The sequence below is a fragment of the Motacilla alba genome, chromosome 23 (genome assembly GCF_015832195.1).
Source record: "Motacilla alba alba isolate MOTALB_02 chromosome 23, Motacilla_alba_V1.0_pri, whole genome shotgun sequence".
NCBI classification, from domain to species: Eukaryota; Metazoa; Chordata; class Aves; order Passeriformes; family Motacillidae; genus Motacilla; species Motacilla alba.
Window position 1 is genome coordinate 2,952,859 of NC_052038.1, and position 18,593 is coordinate 2,971,451.

The 18,593-nt window shown below is 53.7% G+C and overlaps 1 protein-coding gene across 4 annotated transcripts in view; it reads left to right on the forward strand.

The window, feature by feature from the left end:
- The first annotated feature begins 2,002 nt into the window (after positions 1–2,002).
- Positions 2,003–18,593, forward strand: part of EPHA10 (EPH receptor A10) — a 29,584-nt gene continuing 12,993 nt past the window's right edge. For 2 of the 4 annotated variants that reach the window (XM_038161049.1, XM_038161050.1), the window contains exons 1-6: positions 2,003–2,113; positions 3,175–3,239; positions 4,476–5,145; positions 11,982–12,137; positions 13,638–13,979; positions 18,121–18,245. In XM_038161049.1, the coding sequence (XP_038016977.1) occupies positions 2,008–2,113; positions 3,175–3,239; positions 4,476–5,145; positions 11,982–12,137; positions 13,638–13,979; positions 18,121–18,245 (1,464 nt within the window). In that variant the 5' untranslated portion in view covers positions 2,003–2,007. The remainder of the gene's footprint in view (positions 2,114–3,174; positions 3,240–4,475; positions 5,146–11,981; positions 12,138–13,637; positions 13,980–18,120; positions 18,246–18,593) is intronic. The other 2 variants (XM_038161051.1, XM_038161052.1) reach the window with 1 other exon arrangement.

Genomic DNA, 18,593 nt, shown 5'->3' on the forward strand with positions numbered 1-18,593 from the left:
TGAAACCAAATTCATCAGATCATTTCCCCAAAGCATGATACTTAAAATCTTAATTAAAATACCTCTGGCTGTTCTACTACCAAGATTTTATAAGTGCTTGGGATAATATTTCAGATAAATGGATAAGCTGTGTGCTTTTACCATGACAGACCCTTCTTCTAGTAAAACATATCTAACATCAAATCTTCCATAAACTTCCAAAATCCTCTTCCCTGCTTGGCTCCTCAGTGACAGGAAGGTGTACGTGCCTGTGGAGCTTGCTGGTGAATGGAGCTGTCCCAGGGGTGTGGATTGATTTCCTTCATGGCATTGATACCTTCCACTGTCCCAGCAGCAAGACCCGGCGTGTGAATACTAAAGGGAAGCTGCTGTGCCTGGAGGCAGGCAAGCCAGATCCTGTATATTACACTGTGAGAGTTGTGTGTCATATTAGAGCAATCTGGCTTTAAAGGGCATCTTTCAAGCACAAACTAGCTTTTCCCCACACTTGAGTGATCACACAAATAACTGTGATTAAAGGTCAAGTGCCTGGGTTTTTCTATTTTACTCCTCAAAAATTTATATGCGAAAGAAAACCTAGAAGTTAACATAGCATGAAATTGTTATGCAGTTCTGAGCCTTTAACGACAACTAAATATCACTTTTCTTCCTGGGTGGCTTGAGAAATCTTCAGTAATAACGGGTCACTTCTTTTGGTTTCCACTTGAGGAAGATTATAAATAAACCATGTCTTTCGCTTCCCTGCTCTGCAACATGATGGAAGGAGGGTTGTGATGGTATGAACACGTGCCCCGAGTCAGCATGGCTGTTCCTGGTCTCGCCAGGAGCTCCTGGGCTGCAGGTCCATGGCAGGAGGGGCTCCAGGGCTGGTGCAGCAGCACACAAAGCACTGATCCACGCTGAGCTGTCCTGGATGGGAAGAACATGGATAAATGGATGGAACTTTCTCCCCCGTAATGTTACCACAGAGAGGAAAGGTGATGACCATGTTTGCAAAAGAGCTGAGAAATGGAGAGCTGGAAACATCCTCTGCCTCCAAATGTCCAGCTGGGCTTGGCCTGAGCTCCGAGCACCAGCTCCTGTGAGCAGGGCTTGGCACGGGCTACCAGAGCCTGGCCGGGCTGTGCTGGATGCTCAATGCTTTTACCTCAGACCTGCAATATTTTACACACAAACACAGCAAAAGGAACATCCCACAGGAATAAATGTTTGCTTTGGTATCACGGTATCCGCCATCGGGGGAAAACCGGCAGGCATTCAGCCTGACTCAACCTCGCACGAACCTGCAAGACCTACAATTAGTAATAATCAAGCCTTGTTGATTACCCCCGATGCAGGAGGCTGGTGCCAAATGCCTTGGCTTCGGTGAGCCAAGAATTGAAGAATTGCCTCCGCAGCCCAGGCAGCCCCGCAGCCACAGCACTGTCCTGGGGGAGGGTCTGGCGGGACTCACCCTGCCCGGGCTGCCTTTCCCGGCGTTTCTGTCTGGGCATTTTTGCTTTCACAGCGGCTGCTGGGATTGGAGGACCTCGACACGAAGCCGGGAATGAAATTTCAAGACAGAAAGGCAGGACAGAGGGCTCGACAAAACCGACATTCCCGGGCACGGGCTGCAGCCAGGGCAGGGTGAGACTGCCGCGCTGCCCTCCCGAGCCCTGAGGGGGCAAAGCGCTGCTGACTGCGGCCGCGGCATCTCGCCACCAGCGAGGGCTGCCGGTGCCCTGGGCAGCAGCTCCAGCAGCACAAGGCTCAGCTCGGCCGGGCGCTCCCTCAGGAGCCGGCCCGCGGGCCGAGCCCGGCCACCGAGCCCGAGCCCTCAGCGGGGCCGCGCCGCCTCAGCCGGGGCAGAGCGACCGCCGCCCCGGCCCCGCCCCCTTCGCCCCGCCCCTGCCGCCCATTGGCCGCGCGGGCCGAGGCCCCGCCCCGGCGGCGGCGGTTGGCGCGCGGCGGCGGGGGCGGCGCGGAGCGGGAGCGCGGCGGCGGCGCGGGGCGCGGAGTCGCGGCGCCATGGAGACGGCGCTGCCGCCGCCGCTGCTGCCGCCGCTGCTGCCGCTGCTGCTGCCGCTGCTGCTGCTGCCGCTGCCGCCGCTGCCCCGCGCCGCCGCCGAGCAGGGTGAGCCGGGCGGGGCGGCGGCGCCTCCCGGTGTTCCGCCGCCTCCCGGTTCTTCGCCGCGCCCCCGACCGCGCCGTGTCCCCGGTGTTCCGTCACCGCCGTGTCCCCCGTGCCTGACCGCCTCGCGTGGTGTGGTCGCATCGGCCCCGGCTTTGGTTGCCCGCGGCGGGTCGGGCTGCGCGTTGCGGTACCGGGAGCGGCCGGCTCGGTTCGGCGGCGGGGTCGCTCCGGGGCTGGCCGGACTGGTTGTGGGACGGATGTGCCGCCGCTCTCCGGGGCGCGGAGATCTGCCGGAGAAGCGGGAGAGGACGGACGGGTCCTCCTGGAGTGACCGGGTCAGCCCGGGGTGTCCCGGTCCCCGCGATCACCGGCGGCGCGAGGCAGCGCGCTGCCAGTCCCGTGACCGGGAGACGCTTCGAGCCCTGGCGTCCGTGTCCGCGGGGACTGCGCTGCCACGGACGGAGCCCACCGGTCCCGGAGGCGAGAAGAGTGTCTCGGAGCATCCCGGAACGGGGCTCGGGGACGTGCCCGCCGGGGATGCGCCGCCGCGCCCCTCGTTCCCGGTGTCTGAGCCCGAGGCTCAACCTGCGGGTCCGGGGCTGTGGCTGTTTGCTGGCTGTGGAAGGATCGTGAAGCTGTCAGCTGAGGGAAAAAGCTCTTCCTGTCAAAGACAGAATTGGCTGTTTTGTGGGAAAAGGGTGTTGTTTGCCAGGGAAATCCCTCTTCCAAAGCAGCTGCCGGTACCTTTCGGTCCCAGCATCCGCACGCTGTGGGCATGGTACAGCGGCAGTGCTGTCTGCGGTGTCCGAGGAACCGTCCCTGGGGTTGGCACAGTCGTTAGGGCATGGATCAGGCACCTGCGAGGTTGTTCTGGCTGTGCAGTGACAGCTTCGTGGCGCTCGGTGCTCGCACGGTGATGCCATGGCCGGTGGAGCCGGGCGGGAGCTGCTCCCGTGAGACCCGGCACGGCGTGGCACTGATCTTCCCAATGCATGGACTCGGTGGGTTTTACCAGCGTTTCCCGTGTCAGTGGTTTTCCTAACATGCTGTCTTCCCTGCAGTTGTCCTGCTGGACTCAAAGGAATCGCAGGCGGAGCTGGGCTGGACCTCACACCCATCGAACGGGGTAAGCACGGGGGTGGGACTGTCCCTCTGCGCCCCTAGAGAGGGTGAAGGGGTCTGTCAGCTTCTTGGTGCTCAGCAGCACTTGAAGCGCTGCCCGTGAGAGCTTTGCTTGCACAGAGCTGGGGTGGGGCTGGCGGCCGCGGGACCTCCTCATCCATGGTCGATGGCTGGCTTGGCATGGTCAGTGCCAGGAGCCCCTGGGAGCAGAGCGAGGAGTGAGGGAATCCTCAAAATGGATTTTACACTACTAAAACAAGCCAACAGGCACTGGTTAAGGCTTTGTGTTGTGGTTTTGCACCAAGGGTCAGTCAAGCCCTTAGAGTCCGAGCGCTGTGGCTGGGGAGGTCGCTGGGATCTGTGTCAGGTAGTGTTTGTTTCATCAGCCCCTGGCTTTGCTGCTGGTGTTGGTCTAAAGCCACTTTCAGTAAGCTTGGAGTTGTGCTCCTTGCAGCTTTGGGTTCATTTTCTTGAATGGAAACAAAGCATTCAGAGGGAAGAGCGATAGGTCCTGGAGTCATCTGTGTGGCACAGCTGTTTGTTTGCAGAAGAAACTCTGTTCTGGGTATGTTTTGACTGTTTTGGATAAATTTACCCCCAGAAAGAGCTGCTTTGGGAAGTTGCCAGGTCATCATTCAGGCTGTGAGGGTTGAGTCATCATTTCGCTGATAGAACCTCTGCTGATAGCTTTAGGGGAACACTGTTTCACTTGCAGTCGGAGGATTTGTCCTGCCGTAGCTAAAACTTCTCCTGGCAGAGAAGCTTCTGTTGTTCATGAAGGCATTTGACATCCTCGTGTGATGGTGTGACTGCTGTCACATCTCCTTAGAGGTGGATTTCTTGGAAATCTTGGATTTCTCTGGGTGGCCCAACCCCATCCGGGGTTACACGGGAAGCGCTGTGTGGATGCACCTTCCCAGGGACAGAACATCTGAGGCGTGTGTGGGAGATGAAGGCTCTGGCTCCTCAGCAGATGTTGTGTCCAGAATCAGGCTTTGTTTTCCAAGACCTGCTGCCAGTGCTGCCTTTCTGGTTGCGTTTTCACAATTGCTTCTCTGCGGAGAGCTCAGGTGTTGGGTGGTCCAGGAGCAGGGTTACTGCAGCTGGTGGGTTTGGTGGGCTGAGGACTTCCAGTGCCTACAGCATAATGACCTGTGGTGGGGAGGCTTGTGGTGGTGACATTTATGCTGTTGGCGTGTCTCTGCTGGGGCAGCTCCCGAGCTTTGTGTTCTGTCCCCAGTGGGAAGAGATCAGTGGCGTGGATGAAACCTTCAAGCCAATACGCACGTACCAGGTGTGCAATGTCATGGAGCCCAACCAGAACAACTGGCTGCAGACGGGCTGGATCGCCAGGCGTGACGGCCAGAGGATCTTTATTGAGCTGAAGTTCACCCTGAGGGACTGCAACAGCATCCCTGGCGTGACGAGCACTTGCAAGGAGACTTTCAACCTGTACTACGTGGAGTCTGACTCGGACCTGGGCCGGAGCGTCCGCGAGGGCAAGCACACCAAGATCGACACCATCGCCGCCGACGAGAGCTTCACGCAGGGAGACCTGGGCGAGCGCAAGATGAAGCTCAACACGGAGCTCAGGGAGATTGGGCACCTGAGCAAGAGAGGCTTCCACCTGGGCTTCCAGGACGTGGGCGCCTGCGTGGCGCTGGTCTCCGTGCGCGTTTACTACAAGAAGTGTCTGAGCACGGTGCAGAACTTGGCCATGTTCCCAGACACGGTGGCAGAGACGGCCTTTGTGACGCTGGTGGAGGTTCAGGGCACCTGTGTTGCCCATGCTGAAGTGGACGTGGATAACCCCCCTCGGATGCACTGCAGCGCAGAGGGAGAGTGGCTGGTGCCCGTAGGGAAGTGCATGTGCAGCCCTGGCTTTGAGGAGAAGGACGGGGCATGCAGAGGTAAAAGTGGCCATTGGTGTCCTGGCAGGTTTTGTCTGTGTCAGTTCATGCTGCTGCCAGACCTCTCTGGTGCCTGAGCACGGTTTGGACGGGTGGAATTGTCTTTTGCAGCAATATGTTTGTTTGGGTGGTGGCAGCTCCCCAGTGAACCACCAGAGGTTTGTTTGGAGGGCTTGGGGCTGCTCTGCAGCCTGGTGCTGGTTGGGCAGACGTGTCAGAGCTCTGGATGCTGTCAGGCGTTTCCCACAGCTTTATCTGTAATGTTAAAATTACTCTAGAACATTAATATCCCTATTGATACGCTTTGGACACGGTTTAATAATTTGGTGACTTTACAGCTCACAAGGTGATGTTTAAGGGCAGCTGCAAAAATGGATGCACCCTCTGCCTTATCAAGGCATCCCACTAATAAACCTGGGGCTGTGACCACTTCCACCTCTCTTTCAAAGGCAGGTGAGAGCCAGGTGTGGGATGCTGGCTGTCATGCCCTTCCTCAGAGTGTAGAGCCTCTGAATGGAGAGAGTTGCTGGGCTAATGCCACCCCTGGGCACCTTCTTGCCAGCTGGGACCTGGCAAAGGAGGTGAATTCTTCAGTAAAACACGTCTGAAAAGACCCTTGCTAGCCATGCCTGGTGTCCAGATGATACCTTGGATGTCCCTTTTCACCTCAAAAACACATTGAGAGGAAAGCAGCCAAGTAAGTCCCAGGCAGGTGGAGTTGCCCTGTCCTGGAGGCAGGTGGTGCAGCAGGAGAGTGAGCTTTCTGCCCTTCAGGGGCACCTCCAGGCTTCTCACTGTGCTGCTGGTGGTGCTGCCTTCCTCCAGGTGGTGGGATGCCCTTCCCAGTGCTCTGGGCAGTGGCTTCTCCTTAAGAAGACCTTATTAAAGCTATCAAATTGAAATCTCAGTGCTGTTGATTGCTTCAGTGGCTGCATGGCAGCTTGCCATGCTTTCCACATCTGTTTGGAGTGGGGATTTACATAGTGAATCCCAGAAGGCTTTTGCTAATGTTTCAGGTTTCTCTGTGTTGAGTTTAAATAATTCATATTCTCCGAGGAAAAATATTTGAAGTAATTTAATGGACATAATTAAGTTTCTCCCCCCTCTCACAGAAAGCAGGTCATTAGTCATTCTCTGTGGAGCAGCGTCTGATGTCTGGTCAAATATCAGAAAATAGTTTTTAAGGGTTGAAAGTTTTGGGTTTGTTTGCAGCCCTGCATTAGCAGAGTGCTGAGTGAATAGCTTTAAAAGATTTCTGAGGAAAGCTGCCAGGGCTGTGGAAATTCTTCAGTGAGGACAAAAGCCCTTGAGCTGGAGGCAGCTGGATGCTTTGGGAGTTTGGGGGTGTTAAACCAGCCAGGTGATGGCACAACACACCTGGCTCCACCACTGTGACCCTGTGGAGGTGGCTTTGGAGGGCTCGGAGGGTGTGAATCCTGCTGGCCCATGGAACTTCATGGCCACAGTCTCTGCTGCAGCTCTTGTGGGCCTGAGAGGTCTGGGTGGTGGACTGGGGGTGGTGGGGGCTTTGCTGCTGCCTGTGGGGTGGCATGGGGGCCAGGGTGGTGGTGGCAGCAGGACTGTGGTGGTGGCAGCAGTGGAGGAAGCAGGAGATGAACTGGCGAAGGTGTTTAACCTTGGTGGCAGAGCTGGTGTCCCTGTAACCCTGATTTAAGTACTGAAAGCATCCTGTACCAACAGAATGTTTGTGTCCTCACTCTGAAATTAGGAGAGATGACAAAAAGCCCAATAGGACTTCTGACTCTGCTAATTCTGGCTGCAGGAAAGCTGAGTCTCCGTGTCCATCCTCCTGTCCTGCACCACTGCTCCAGCCCTCCTGTCAAGTTTGCATGTCTCTGATGAATTGTTTTGGTGTTTGGTGGAGTGCAGCCATCTCTGGGGTGGGACTGCACAACTTTAGTGTCTGCTTAACATCCGCTCATGAAGAAGAGGAGAGTTTGTCACTGAGAATGCACTCAGCCTGCTTGTCTTGTCTGATGTATCTCTGTAGCCAGCTGCTGCTCTGTGCTGCTTCCTCTGACCATAAAACCCATTCCCAGAAGATGCACAGCAGGCAAGTGGGCACTCCTGTGCTCTGTGGATGATCCCTTGCCTATCCCTGTTTTGTTTTCACTTGCCTTCTCTGCTTTGATGTCTTTTTGCCATTAATTTTGTCAGGTGTGAGCTGCAGCCCCTTTGTGCTGTTTGTTTTGTGGCGTGTAGCTATAGTTTTTGTGTAAATGAAGCCATGATGTGGGGGATCTGCCTGACATTCTCATTCAAAGTTGTCTCCTTCTGCTTCCTCTCTTCTATCCAATCTCTAGTAATATCTGCAAGGAGAATTTCAACAAAGCTCAAGGTTAATATTTACCCGCCAGATTTGCTGCAAAGAAGACAACTTAAACCAGACATTGCATTAATGTGATGGAGGCCAGTTACCAAAAATAGCTGCCAGCCACTCTTCTCTGACAGAAACGTAAATTTGTGCTCTGGCAAAGTTTCCTCCTCAATTCATTTCCCTCCGTTTCTGACAGCACTGGCAGGAGCCAGCTCTGCCCTGCTGCTGTGTCCCATGCTCTGCTGCCCCTCGCCAGCACCTGGAGCCCTGCTTGGTCTGGTCAGTGATGGTCTGGTTAGTGTCCCTGTCCCTTGTCCACATGGAAATGACATCACTGGAAACAGCTTTAGAGTTGAAATGGTTTCTAGTGCTTTGTCAGGATTTTTAAGTGACCTTTTAAAGAGATGAGTGCTGCTGCTTTTCCGGGGAGGAAAAGCTCACACAGGCAGTGGCTTCAGTGCCAGCCTTGTCCACAGGTGCTGTTTGAAATGGGGAATAACAGAAATTCCCCCTCCTTGTCTGCTTCACTGCGTGGATTTTTGAGCAGCATGTTGAATTAAACCTGCTATGGACAAGACACAAGGAGGATTTATTTGTATCTCTCTTAGGGAGAAAGCAGAGGTTTAGGGTGGGAGTGGGATGTGGGGTGAGTCAGATGCTCTTCTGGCCATTGGATATGTCCCACCACAGCATTGTGTCACTGCAGTGTCCTTAGGTGGAAAAGAAATAGTTCAATTGAAAGTTAGAGAAATCTGAAATAATAAATGACAATATTTTGTCATTTGTTGCAAAGATACCTCCTGAAGGCTGAGGTCTGCTTTTCTGTTTAAATAGAAAAAAGATGGATCCAAATGTACGGCACTTGGAGCTTTTGATTTGTTTCATCTTTTATACATTAGCTTACAAACCTGTAAGTGCTCCTGGAGTGTACTTTATCTGCTGACTGATGCTGGAGGATTATGCATACGTTTATTTTTCCTCCTGGGGCTCTGCAAGTTGCACAAAGCACCAGGTTTTGCTTTCATCACGGATGCAGCCACAGGCATCCCACAGTCAGGCGCTGTGCTTGCTGCTGTGTGGAACTGGAGGAAATTCCAGAGGAATTCTGGAGCTGGGCACATTGAGGAGGGGTTGTGAGGTGGGATTGTGAGGTGGGATCAGCTGGGTGTTGGGTGCTGCTGCCCACCAGCCACGCACACGGAGCAGCCATGTAAAATGAGTGTGTCTGCAGTAATGACCAGGCTCGGAGGTATTCATCAACTGGGGTTGCACATTGCTGCATTGCTGCTCACAGTGTGTCTGAAATAATTTTATGGCTTTGGAAGTCGTGATGGACCCAGACACAAATCGCTCCGTGACATTTGATTTCAGAGCAAGCCGCTCTGACAATTACAAGCATCACAAGTTGTTTGCAGAATTCCTGCGAGGTTGAGGTCATGGATATCTGGCTGCTGGATGAACGTGTTGGTTGGGCTGTTGGAATCCAGAGGGGACATGTCTTGCCCACAGCTGAGGGGTTTTGTGTGAGCTGAAGTGCTCAGCAGGGTGCTGGAGAGGCTGGTCAGCCAGTCCTTCACCAGGAACTCTTTGGTGGATGCATTAGGGAGCTGAGGCACAACAGTGAATTGCACTTGGCTCAGCGGATGTGCCTGCTTCAGTGTGTCCTTGAGGAACATTCTGGCATAAATAGCAATGAGGTTCTGTCAGCCCTGGCTGGATTCATCAAATGCACTCTGTTAGATATTTCAAGACTGCCTTTCTTCTGGACTAAATCACTAAATTTAATTTTGGCTGTTAAGAGTTCGTTGTTGGGGATGCACAAGGATCTTGCCCTTGGACACAGGTTTTTGTTTTAGTACTCCACAAATTATTTAACAAGGACAAAAATTACAGAGTAGCATTGTCTAGAGGTGTCAGAATTGCATGCAATGTGTTGGACCATAGGCTGCTTGTTGAAAACCAGTTATTAAAAACCTCCAAACTGTGGAAGGCAAGGTGCTTTTGGATTCTCTGGGGTGGTGCAGCCTGAAGTTCCCATCCTGGCAGACGTGGAACTGAGGTGAGAAGAGCCTGACTCAGTGCTTGCATTGATTGCTCCTCATGCTGACTTTGTCCCTCTCACACTGGCACAGAGGTTGGACACGGCTGCTGTCCCTTCTCTCTGCCTGCAGTATCGATCACAGCTGGTGCAGAGGGCAAGGTGAGATCTCAGACTCAGCGTGGAGGGGGCAGGAGCCTCTCTGCTACCCAAGGACGTTTTCCAGCAAGGCTCTTTGGCCACCTCAGTGCACCGCTGACACTCTGCTCTGTCAGGGATTTACACAGGGTGCCCTGTCTGGTTTGGGCAGCCCGTCCTTGGCCATGGGCACTGGCTGGCAGCATCTGTCCCTCCTTGGGGCTGCTGCCCCCTCCTTCCCCCTGCACTGGCCTGAGGCACTTTGCCTCTGAAGCGCTGATGAAATGTTTGGAACACAATAAACAGTGATTTGCTGATGGGATTCAGATGGATGGAGCAGGGCTGTGCCAGCCTGGTCCAGTGAGGGGTCAGCAGGAGCAAGAGCTCCTGTGAGAGATGTGTTGTGAACGCTGTGGGTGACAGTGGTGAGATTGCAGCTGTGAGTGCTGCCTGGGGAGGGCTGGATGCCAGTCTAAGAGCTGGAGGGGCCCAGTGCTCCCAGTCTGCCCTTTGCTGGGAGGGACTGGGGCTGTCAGGCTGCTGGGGTGCCTCAGCCTGTGGTGCTGTCCTGGTTCTTGCTGTGGCACCCCCAGTGCTGGCTGCCTGCCTCCCCAGCTGTGGCTTTCCTAAAGAGCATTCTTATGAATGCCTGCTTCAACAGAGAAAATTAACACACATTAAAGTAGATGAACTTTGTCAAATGCAATTCCATGACCAAAACTGGAAAGGAATTGATTTTGGAAGACAACCGAGTTGTAGTGTTAATTATAAATGCCTATATAGGCATTTTGAGGGAGGCTGCAGCTGTTATTAATTCATGCTGGCACACACAGTGCTGCTGCTGGTAGGACTTCATTGGGAAGGGAAATGGAAAGCTGTCCTGTGCCACTGGAGTAGGAAACCATGCATTTTCTAGGTCTGCATCCTCAGTTGCCCCTGCTTTGCCTGTGGCACAGGCTGGGAATGAGAGAGGACGTTGCTCTCTCCAAAAACGGCCGCTCCTGTCTGAGGAGCTGTGTCAGATGAGGTGCTAAGAGAAGCCTTTCCCAAGGTTACTTCATGCTGGGTAATCGGCCAGGCTGCCTCACAAATCAGTGCAGCTCGTTGTGCTGCTGCTTTGGCAGAGTGCAGCCAGTGTCACACAGAGGGGGAATGTGCTCTCTCTGTCAGTGACAGGGATCAGGCCTGCTTGAGGAGCTTCTGTGGTCAGCAGTGGTGGAGCTGGAGAGAGGCAGCTGATCCATCTCACCCATCTGACTGCTTCTCTTTGGCTCTGGGACAATGAATCATTGAATTTTATTGTTCAATAATTTACTTGTGGTAACACCAGAGGACCAGGATAGAAAGCAGTGTACAAAAAAAGAGAATTTCATTCTATAAATTGATGACCTGATCCCCCAAGAGCTGTCACATACCCACTGCAGAAATAAGCACTGTGAAATGACAGGGACACCTAAACCAGCTGGGGACCAAGAAAAACACTCGTAGGATGAGGTGGAAGAGGGTGGGAGTTTGTCTGAAAAAAGAAACAGAGCCACACACATGATGCATCACATGTGCTGGCACTTTTGTTCTTCTCAAGGGCAAGTTTCGGACAGCCAAGGAAAAAAAAAATTAGCAAGTAAAGCTCATGGCTCCTTGTGGGACACACTCACATGGGGTTGTGGTGCCTGCTCCTGGGACATGCACATTGGGGCATTTTGTGCCATTATTAATGACAGACACTCTGTATACTTACTTCTGGCTGTTACAAACCAGCGTGGACTAGTCTGGAAAACACTTCTAATTGGAAATGTTCAGTTTCCTGTGATGAGATGTCAGATTTGTGTGACAGGCACTTTGGAGGGATGGGGTCTGGGTTTAGTGCTTGGATCCCATCAAGTTTGCAAACAGGATTGATTTTGCTGTCGTGTCTGATGCAGTGATATTTCTGCCCTGTGTGGTGGTCAGTGCTGCCTGACTAAAGGAAAAATCACACTCCGTCTCCATTCCATGAACACACTACCAGTTCTGATTTCTTTCTCAGCTCTAAAGAGGGAACTGGAAGTTTCAGGAGTAATTTTAACATTTGCTATTTTTTCCTGGTTTATCTAGCACCCTAGATAGGGAATGACATTTACTGTGAAAGTCAGTGCTACAGAACCCAAATGGGTAAAACCAAGGGATATCTTTCTTGGTGCCAGGATCATGCAGGTGCTCAGGGAAAGCAGCTTAGAGGGTGGTGTCTGCTGGCCAGGGGCAGCAAAGGAGGCTCCAGGAAACAGGGAAATGTCCCAATTTGTCCTGTGCTGCTCTCCCCTTAACACCCTCTCTCTCTTTCAGCTTGCCTACCAGGGTTTTACAAGCTCTCCCTCCGTCTCCCTCTGTGTTCTCCATGCCCCGAGCACAGCTTCACACAGGAGGAAGCCTCCACGTTCTGTTTGTGCCAGACAAATTACTCCAGGTCTCCTTCAGACCCACCATCTGCCTCCTGCACACGTACGTCTCGCTGGAAGCTTCCAGGCACTCTGTCTGTCCAGGCACTCTGTCCTGCAGTGCCCAGGGCTGTGCCTGCCTGCTCTGTGTGCTCACCTTGGGCTCTGTGCTGGGGTGATGCTGCCCTGGGGAGGGATGGAGGGGCTGTCCCTACAACCCAGACTGATGAAGCAGTCAGGCTCGCAGACTCCCTGATAAACTGGGGCACAGTCATTTAGTCACTATAATTCACAGGTTTTAATTAAATGGCCTCTAGTTAATTGGACTGGACTCCAGCTGCTCTGGTGATGGATGCTGTCCAGCTGCCAGCACAGGGATTAGGAGCCCTCTGTCTCTGCTGAGCATGGCTGGGCAGCGCCTCACCAGGAGTGGGCTCCCAGGGCTGGTGCTGCTCAGGGAGCTGCTGGGGCCAGCCGGGTGCTCCTCATGCACACGGTGAGCTGTGCCTGGTGCTGCACACACATCCCTGCACCTGGGATCCTCTGTTCCACGTTGCACGCAGCAGTGCCTCCCTGTCCCCTCGTGCCACCCCTGCCTGTGGCTGTCCAGTGCCTCCGTGTCCCCTCATGCCACCCTGCCTGTGGCTGTCCAGGACCTTGGTGTCCCCTGGTGCCACCCCTGCCTGTGGCTGTCCAGGACCTTGGTGTCCCCTCGTGCCACCCCTGGCTGTGGCTGTCCAGGACCTTGGTGTCCCCTCGTGCCACCCCTGCCTGTGGCTGTCCAGTGCCTCCGTGTCCCCTCATGCCACCCTGCCTGTGGCTGTCCAGTGCCTCCGTGTCCCCTCGTGCCACCCCTGCCTGTGGCTGTCCAGTGCCTCCGTGTCCCCTCGTGCCACTCCTGCCTGTGGCTGTCCAGGACCTTGGTGTCCCCTTGTGCCACCCTGCCTGTGGCTGTCCAGGACCTTGGTGTCCCCTCGTGCCACCCTGCCTGTGGCTGTCCAGGACCGTGCCCTTGTGCTCTTACCTGCAGCACCTGCTGTGCTGCTCCCAGAGAGGACCTTTGGGTTTGTGATGTGTTACTCTTCGAGCCAGGTCTTATGAGCTCTCAGAGAAACCCATCACACCTGAGACAGCTCAGCTACCCCGAGCGGCATAAAATTAGCAGGATGGCTTCTGGACAGTGTTGGAAACATAAAAAGGTTTAATAAAAGGCAAAATAACAAAGCTCTTACAGAGAAAAACCGAGCCAGGTTCTGCAGGGGCAAGAGGTTCTTGCTCCTGCTAAAACACCCCACAAAATTGATTATTTCCCTTTGTTCTTTTCATTTTCCAGTGAATTACCTAGGTGGGACCTCTTGGCCTCTGTCCGGCTGGACAGCCCCAGATCTGAGGCGAAGTCCCCAAGGTCCCACGAGGCGTCTTTTGTACCAAACCGAGAGACAAACCTGTGGCCTTTCCCCCCTTTTTTAAGCGGACAAAGAACAATTTAGTCACTCCATCAACAGGGAGCACATTCCCCCACGTTCCTCCCAACCCCTGCGCACAGCCACTCTTTTCCTTGCAGGCCCACCCTCCGCGCCGAGGAACCTGGTGTACAGCCTGCGCCAGTCCTCGCTGGTGCTGCAGTGGAGCGCCCCGGCCGACGCGGGCGGCCGCAGCGACCTCACCTACAGCCTGTGGTGTGCCCGCTGCCCCGCGGTGCCAGCGGGGCGCTGCCAGCAGTGCGGCAGCAGCGTGGGCTTCGTGCCGCAGCAGACGGGGCTGGTGGAGCGCACGGCCACGCTGGTCAACCTGCTGCCCCACGTCACCTACACCATCCGCGTGCTGGCCCTCAACGGCGTCTCGGCCGTGAGCCCGCTGGCCGGCCAGCAGTACGCCGAGGTCAACGTGTCCACCGGCCACGCAGGTACGGCTCGTGGTGGCCCTGCTTTGCCCCCTCTGGCGCGGCAGCTCTGGGGTGTGGGGGTCTGCCGTGCGGGGAGGGTTTTGGTGGCTTCGCTGCTGGGAGGACGCGGAGTCTGCGGGTGGTGTGGTCGCCGTCAGCGTGCCTGTGCCGTGGCAGTGCCCCACGCCTGCTCGGTTTGTTCTGTTTGTGCTTAGGTGTGGCAGAGGGGCAGGTGAAGGCTGGCCCGTGGCAGTCTCAGAGGGTTCCTGTTGATGCCTCTGGGATGCAGGGAGTGAGCGTGGTGACAGCCTGGGCTGTGGAGGGACAAGTCTGCTCTGTGATCTGGCTGCAGTTTGAATTTACAAAACCGCCTTGGATGAAGCAACATTTTCAGCCCATTCATCAAAAAAACCCTCCTTAAAAGAGATAATTCAAATGTTGGCTATCCTTCAGAAACAAAAAAATTGATTTCGTCTCTCTATCCTGTGCTGGTCTGTGACACAATTCTTACTGTAACTGTCCCCTTCCATTTCCAGTTTGGCATTTCTGTTCCCTCGGCTAAGGAGAAGTGAGTGCCCATGCCTGGGGACAGGTCCCTGACCAGAGGGGTTGGCTCAGGAGTCCCCCCTCAGCTGTTGTCTGTGCCAAAGGACGGTCAGGTCCCTCCTGTGCTGTTGGCTATGCTGAAGGACAGTCAGCTCTGGCTTGTCGTGTCCTTGTCCATTCCCCTGCAGTTACATTATTAATTTGCATGAAAACCCTTTCCCAAGCCACAGTTAATGGAGACAGATGATCCTCAGGTACCTCTTGGCAGGAAGTGGCCAACAATTTCATCTGAAGAGATTAAACTTTGATCTTGTTATAAATAATTTTCCCACCGCTTGATCAAATGCTTTTGTGCACGTTGTTGCTTTCTCTTCCCTCATCCTTAATCCCCGTGGCTCCATTGGGGGATGCTGTGCTGCAGACTGCTCCTCAGCAGAGGTGTCATTCCTCATTAGGATCTTTGCTGTTCAAGGATGGATTTAGCTCTGGGAAGGTCTTCTGCCTCCTGAGCTCAGGCCGTGGGCACAGAGAGCAGGCTGGGGTGTGGTGAGCTTAGAGAGGTCTGATGAGAAGCCATTCCTCCAGCCTGGCAGAGGGACCGGTGCCACGGAGCTCCCACCTTGCCTGGGCCCCCAGGCCTGAGCTGGGCACAAGCTCAGGTGTGGGCAATGAGTGCCCTGTTCTCTTAGGGAGCAAAGCAGCAAGGCAGTGATGCCAGCCCATGCCTTGGCTGCTGAGAGCAGCTTTTCCCCTGGGGAAGGGGGAATCTCAGCCCCTTGCTCGATACCATGTACTCCTGAGGGAACTGAAACGCACATCCAGAATGTGGATAATTAATCCTGTAATCTGTTCAAAATCAATGTCTCTTGTTGAGCTGTCAAGTCTCCAGATGCAGGTGGTGGCTGGGAATTACCCCAGCAGCTGAGGCTCAGAAGTTTCCTGGAGCACTGACAGTTCTTATTGCTGAGGGTGTCCCCTCCTGGGCAGTGCCAGGCCAGGGCTGCCCTGCCCTGGTTCCTCTTGCCTTTGCACCGTTGGCACGGGGTGACAGGGATGGTTAGGCCATGCCTATCAGCAGAGAAGGTGGGGAGAAGGTCGTGTCCTGAGTTTGTCTGTAAGACCCCACTGCAAGGAGGGGACCCTGTGCGGGCAGGATGTGGAGCCACAGTTGGCAGGGACGGCGTGGGGAGCTGCTCCTCAGAGGACATGGTTTCTTGGAGTCCTGACTCTGCAGCCCCTTGTCACCAGAGCCCACCACAGAAGGGCTGGATGGGCCCAGAGGTCAGGAGGAGGGAGGCTCCAGGGATGCCTGGGCAGTGCTGCCTTCCGTGCTGGCTGTCATGCTGTGGTCTCGGAAGTCGTTTGCAGCAGCAGGGGAGCTCTGTCTGCTGATAAGCAGGTTCAGAGGAAAAATTAAACAAGAAACAAGACCTCATTTAGCTGTCAGATCTTGCTCCTCTAATCCAGCTCCGAGTGCAGCTCCGTGCTGTCCTTCCCCTCCAGCACTCACCAGAGGGAATTGTCCATCCTTCCTTGTAATTGCAGCGAGAAGAAGAGATGCAATTTAGTCTGCAGGTGGCAAAATTAATACAGTGTTTTTTCTAATCTGTCCCCAGCATGGGACTAAATAAAAGTGTTTGAGGAGTGAGGGGAACTGTTTGCCTGCAGGAGTGGAGCTGCATTAGCCATGTAAATGTGCACTCCAGGCCACTGTCATTTGTATTCCCGGCAGGAATACAAGGCTCCTGCCTTAAAGAGCTTTTAAATCTGCTGCTGATTAATAATGCAACCCGTGCCAGAATGCATCCTCCTTCCTGAGGCTGGAGAAGGGGGTTGAGCTGGATTTGGTCCTCCAAAGTAGATTTGCCTGTGTATGCCCAGGGCTGACTCAGTCACTGTGGGGCAGTGGGGCTGCAGGCTGAGCCAGCTCTGGGGCAAATGTCTGAGCCCCTGGGGTCTTTGCCCTGAAAGGGCTGCCTGCTGGCTGGGGAGGTGGCTTCTCTGCTTTGCAGTGGAGATCTCTGAGGCATGTTCTGTGTTGGGATGTTAGTAACTGGTGAGGGAGGGGAGAGGTGGCTCCATCTGGCACGAGCAGGGGTGTTTGGTGTTTGGTATTTGGTGCCCCAGTGCAGCTGGTGGATGCAGCGAGTTGTTCTGGGGAGGGACACGGTGCCACATGTAGTTTTATGCCTGTTCTGCTGCTATGCTGGTTAATCAACAGGAGAAAACCCACGTACAGGGGAATGGAGTTTATAAAATCAGGCAGAGTGGTGAATAATTTAATGTTTGCTTTCTCAAATAGAGGCAATGATAGGAGAGCTTAAAATATTGATGGGAAACACATCTTTTTTCGCAGTGTGAAATGCTTTATAGCCTGTGTGATTTTCTTTAATGTTTTTTAAACATGTTTGAGGCTGGCACCTGCTTTTCTGTCATGTACCATGGGCTCTGCTCTAAAGCACATCTGTGAGTGAGTGGGATTTTTCCTGATGACTTTGTTAACAGTCAGGACCACGCAGTCAGGTCTCTCCAGTCCATTTCCAGGACTCAGAGACACAGGAGGGCAGCTGTGTGATATTTTATTGATGGGGGTCATACAACACAGTGAGGAGCACTTAGCTTATCTTACAGGAGCAGGACCCAAGGCAAGTGTTGGGGGTAATGTTTGACTATGTCCCACACCCTGGGGTGGCTCACAGCAGAGGGAGCTGTGTGTGGGCCATGGGAGCTGCACAGGAGCCCCTTTCACTCCTCTCACAGGAAGACAAAGTGACTTGGAATCAAGGAGCAAATCACCATGAATAAAACATCATGAGGGCTTTTTATTTCAGCAAAGATTAATGAGCCAAGTAATAAATAAAAATTTCACAGATACTTAAGTTTACTTTCTAGGGACTTGTTCCTCTCCACAGGAGTCTTGGTGGGACAGAGACAGGTCCAGTGAATGTCCTGATTTGATGGGACAAAGTAGGACAAGCTGGAAACAGCCAACGTCCCTGTGCAGCTTTTGCTGTGCCTGAGGGCTGTGAGCTGCTGCCTGCATAGTCTGAAGACTTGTTTGGAGCCAAACCTGGTTAAAATGGGAATATTGGCAAGTGCATCTTGCAGTAGATGAACTAAATGGACGTTGGGGAGGGAGTTTGTGCTGACCAGAAATACACAGGCAGCTCCTGAGGCACAGCCTGCTCTCAAAGCAGGGCTCAAACTCCCAGCAGTCCAGCTGCATGGGGTAGACCTGGTGTGAGCTGGTTCAGGAGGCCTTGGTGTGTCCCTCCTGATCAAAGACTGTGTTTTGCCTTTCCCAGACATCCTCAGCAGGGTTCAGAGCCCAGGACATGAGCCCATCCTCAGACCCCTCAGCAGCACTAAGGGTGGAGGATGCTGTTGGGATTTTTGCCAGTTTTCCATTGGAGTGTTGCAGGCTGCCCATGGATCACAAAACTGTTGTTTTTCTATCTTCTCCCACTGGATGGCCACCAGCTTGGAGCTATTCCACTCCTGATTCAGAGAGAGGGAACTGGTGTCTGCAGAAGCCACACACTGTGCAGCTGTTCAAGTGAAAGGTTTGACTGGAGCAGCCCCTCAGTCACTGCCCTTTTCCTCTCTGCATTTTCAGTGCCATCTCCTGTCACTGACATCCGCACGGACAAGGTGGAGCAGAAGAGTGTCTCCCTGTCCTGGCAGGAGCCAGGCTTCCTGGCTGCCAATGGCACCGAGTACGAGGTCAAGTACTTTGAGAAGGTAGGCTCTGGGTGTGGGAATCCTTAAAATCAGAGGGTTTTGGGAAAGCTGCAAAGGACAGGCCTCAGAGACAGCAGAACTGTGATTAGAGCTAAGCAGTACCCATAAGATTGGTCAGCAGAAAAATTATGTAAGAAATAGAAAAGGACAAATGGAACAATGGTCTGTGTATTAACACTTGTCTAGAATAACTCCTTAAGCTGCAGAAAAGAATATCTAGCAAGATATTAGGGAGTTCTAAGCTTAATAATGCAGCTCTGTGCATTGTGTTTTAAGGCTTGGAGGCAGGTATTGTATTGGAAATAAGCAAGCACTGCTTTAACCAAAGGTACGTGTGCTTGCAGTGAT